At 53.0% G+C, this 1,790-nt stretch overlaps 1 protein-coding gene across 1 annotated transcript in view; it reads left to right on the plus strand.

Annotated features, from left to right (window-relative positions):
* Window positions 1–1,790, plus strand: part of CREB3L3 (cAMP responsive element binding protein 3-like 3) — a 23,156-nt gene that overhangs the window by 10,644 nt on the left and 10,722 nt on the right. The window contains 1 exon segment of the mRNA XM_011967352.1: window positions 976–1,094. Within this exon segment, the coding sequence (XP_011822742.1) occupies window positions 976–1,094 (119 nt within the window).

Raw genomic sequence — 1,790 nt, forward strand, 5'->3', positions numbered from 1 at the left:
CTCGGGAGGCTGAGGCAGGAGAATCACTTGAACCCGGGAGGCAGAGGTTGTGGTGAGCCAAGATTGCACCACTGCACTCCAGCCTGGTGACACAGCGAGATTCTGTCTCAAAAAAAAAAAAAAACAAAAACCCTGAGGCTCAGAGAGGTGAAGTCAGTTACTCAAGGTCACACAGCCCTGCCCAACCAGGATGGGAACCAAAGGTTATCTGACCCGAAGTTTGTGTGCTCAGACAGCATGCCTACTGCATGCCGGGTACCAGGAGGGGACAACTGGAGGTGAATCAGACCTCGTCCCTGCCCCTCGGGTGAGATAACGCCTGGCGGGCTGCAAATCTAACCTGTAATTCTGTGTGATAACAGCCACTCCCTTTTGAATCAGCTGGTGTCTCCTGACAATGTCCTGTGTCTTCCTCAGCCTTGTGGGACAGACAGAATCAAGCCCTGTTGAATTTGGGTCCCCATCTTTTTTTTTTTTTTTGAGATGGAATCTCACTGTGTCATCCAGGCTGGAGTGCAGTGCCGCAATCTCAGCTCACTGTAACGTCCACCACCTGGGTTCAAGTGATTCTCCTGCCTCAGCCTCCAGAGCAGCTGGGATTACAGGTGCACGCCACCAGGCCCAGCTAATTTTTGTATTTTTAATAGAGACGGGGTTTCACCATGTTGGCCAGGCTGGTCTTGAACTTCTAACCTCAGATGATCCTCCTGCCTCGGCCTCCCAAAGTGCTGGGAATACAGGCGTGAGCCACCATGCCTGGCTGGGTTCCTGTCTTATAGCAGAGGGGAGACTGAACCACTAGTGAGGGCTGCCTCCTTCAACCCAGGCCGTGGGGACTCCAAGCTCTGGCAAAAGTCCTACGAATGTTGAGATGAAGCATGGGAGACTTGGTGGAGGAGGTGGTTAGAGGCTGGAAGCTCAGGACTCCTCCCATCTCACACTCTCCCTGTTTCCGTCCCCAACTGCCCTGGTCAGAAATGTGGAGTCCAGGAGGAACGACCTATGCTGAGAAACAGGCTGACCCGGTGCACGTGCCCCCACGATGCAATCTCACCGTGAAAGACCTCCTCCTTTCGGGCAGCAGCGGGGACCTGGTGAGCACCCCCACACCCTCCCACGGGGCGTTGGATCTGGGAAGGCTGCTCAGGTCCGAGGAACCTAAATATCCCCATTTCAGAGACTGGAAAACTGAGTCACAGAAAGGCATGGAATTTGCCCACAGTTAGAGAACATTCCAGTCCTGGGTTCACTGTCGCCTGGGCTGGGGCGTCTTCCTCTGTAGTATTTAGCAGTAACAACAGCAACAACAAAAAAAGCTAAAACTGGTCGAGTGTGGTGGTTCACACCTATAATCCCAGCACTTTGGGAGGCCAAGGCAGGCAGATCGCTTGAGCTCAGGAGTTTGAGATCAGCCTGGGCAACATGGTGAAACCCCATCTATAGAAAAAATACAAAAATGAGCCTGGCATGGTGGCACATGCCTGTGGTCCCAGCTACTTGGGAGGCAGAGGTGGGAGGATCGCTTGAGCCCAGGAGGTCAAAGCTGCAGCGAGCTGTGATTGCACCACTGCACTCCAGCCTGGCCAACAGAGCAAGACTGTCTCAACAACGACAACAAAAGGAACAAAGCTAAAACTGAGGATGCACCTGCTATATGCCAAGCACTCTTCTAAATGCTTTATTTATCATCTTAAAATTTTTTTTTTGGCCGGGCGCGGTGGCTCAAGCCTGTAATCCCAGCACTTTGGGAGGCCGAGACGGGTGGATCACGAGGTCAGGAGATCGAGACC

This window comes from Mandrillus leucophaeus, unplaced genomic scaffold, assembly GCF_000951045.1.
Source record: "Mandrillus leucophaeus isolate KB7577 unplaced genomic scaffold, Mleu.le_1.0 Scaffold8, whole genome shotgun sequence".
Classification (NCBI taxonomy): domain Eukaryota; kingdom Metazoa; phylum Chordata; class Mammalia; order Primates; family Cercopithecidae; genus Mandrillus; species Mandrillus leucophaeus.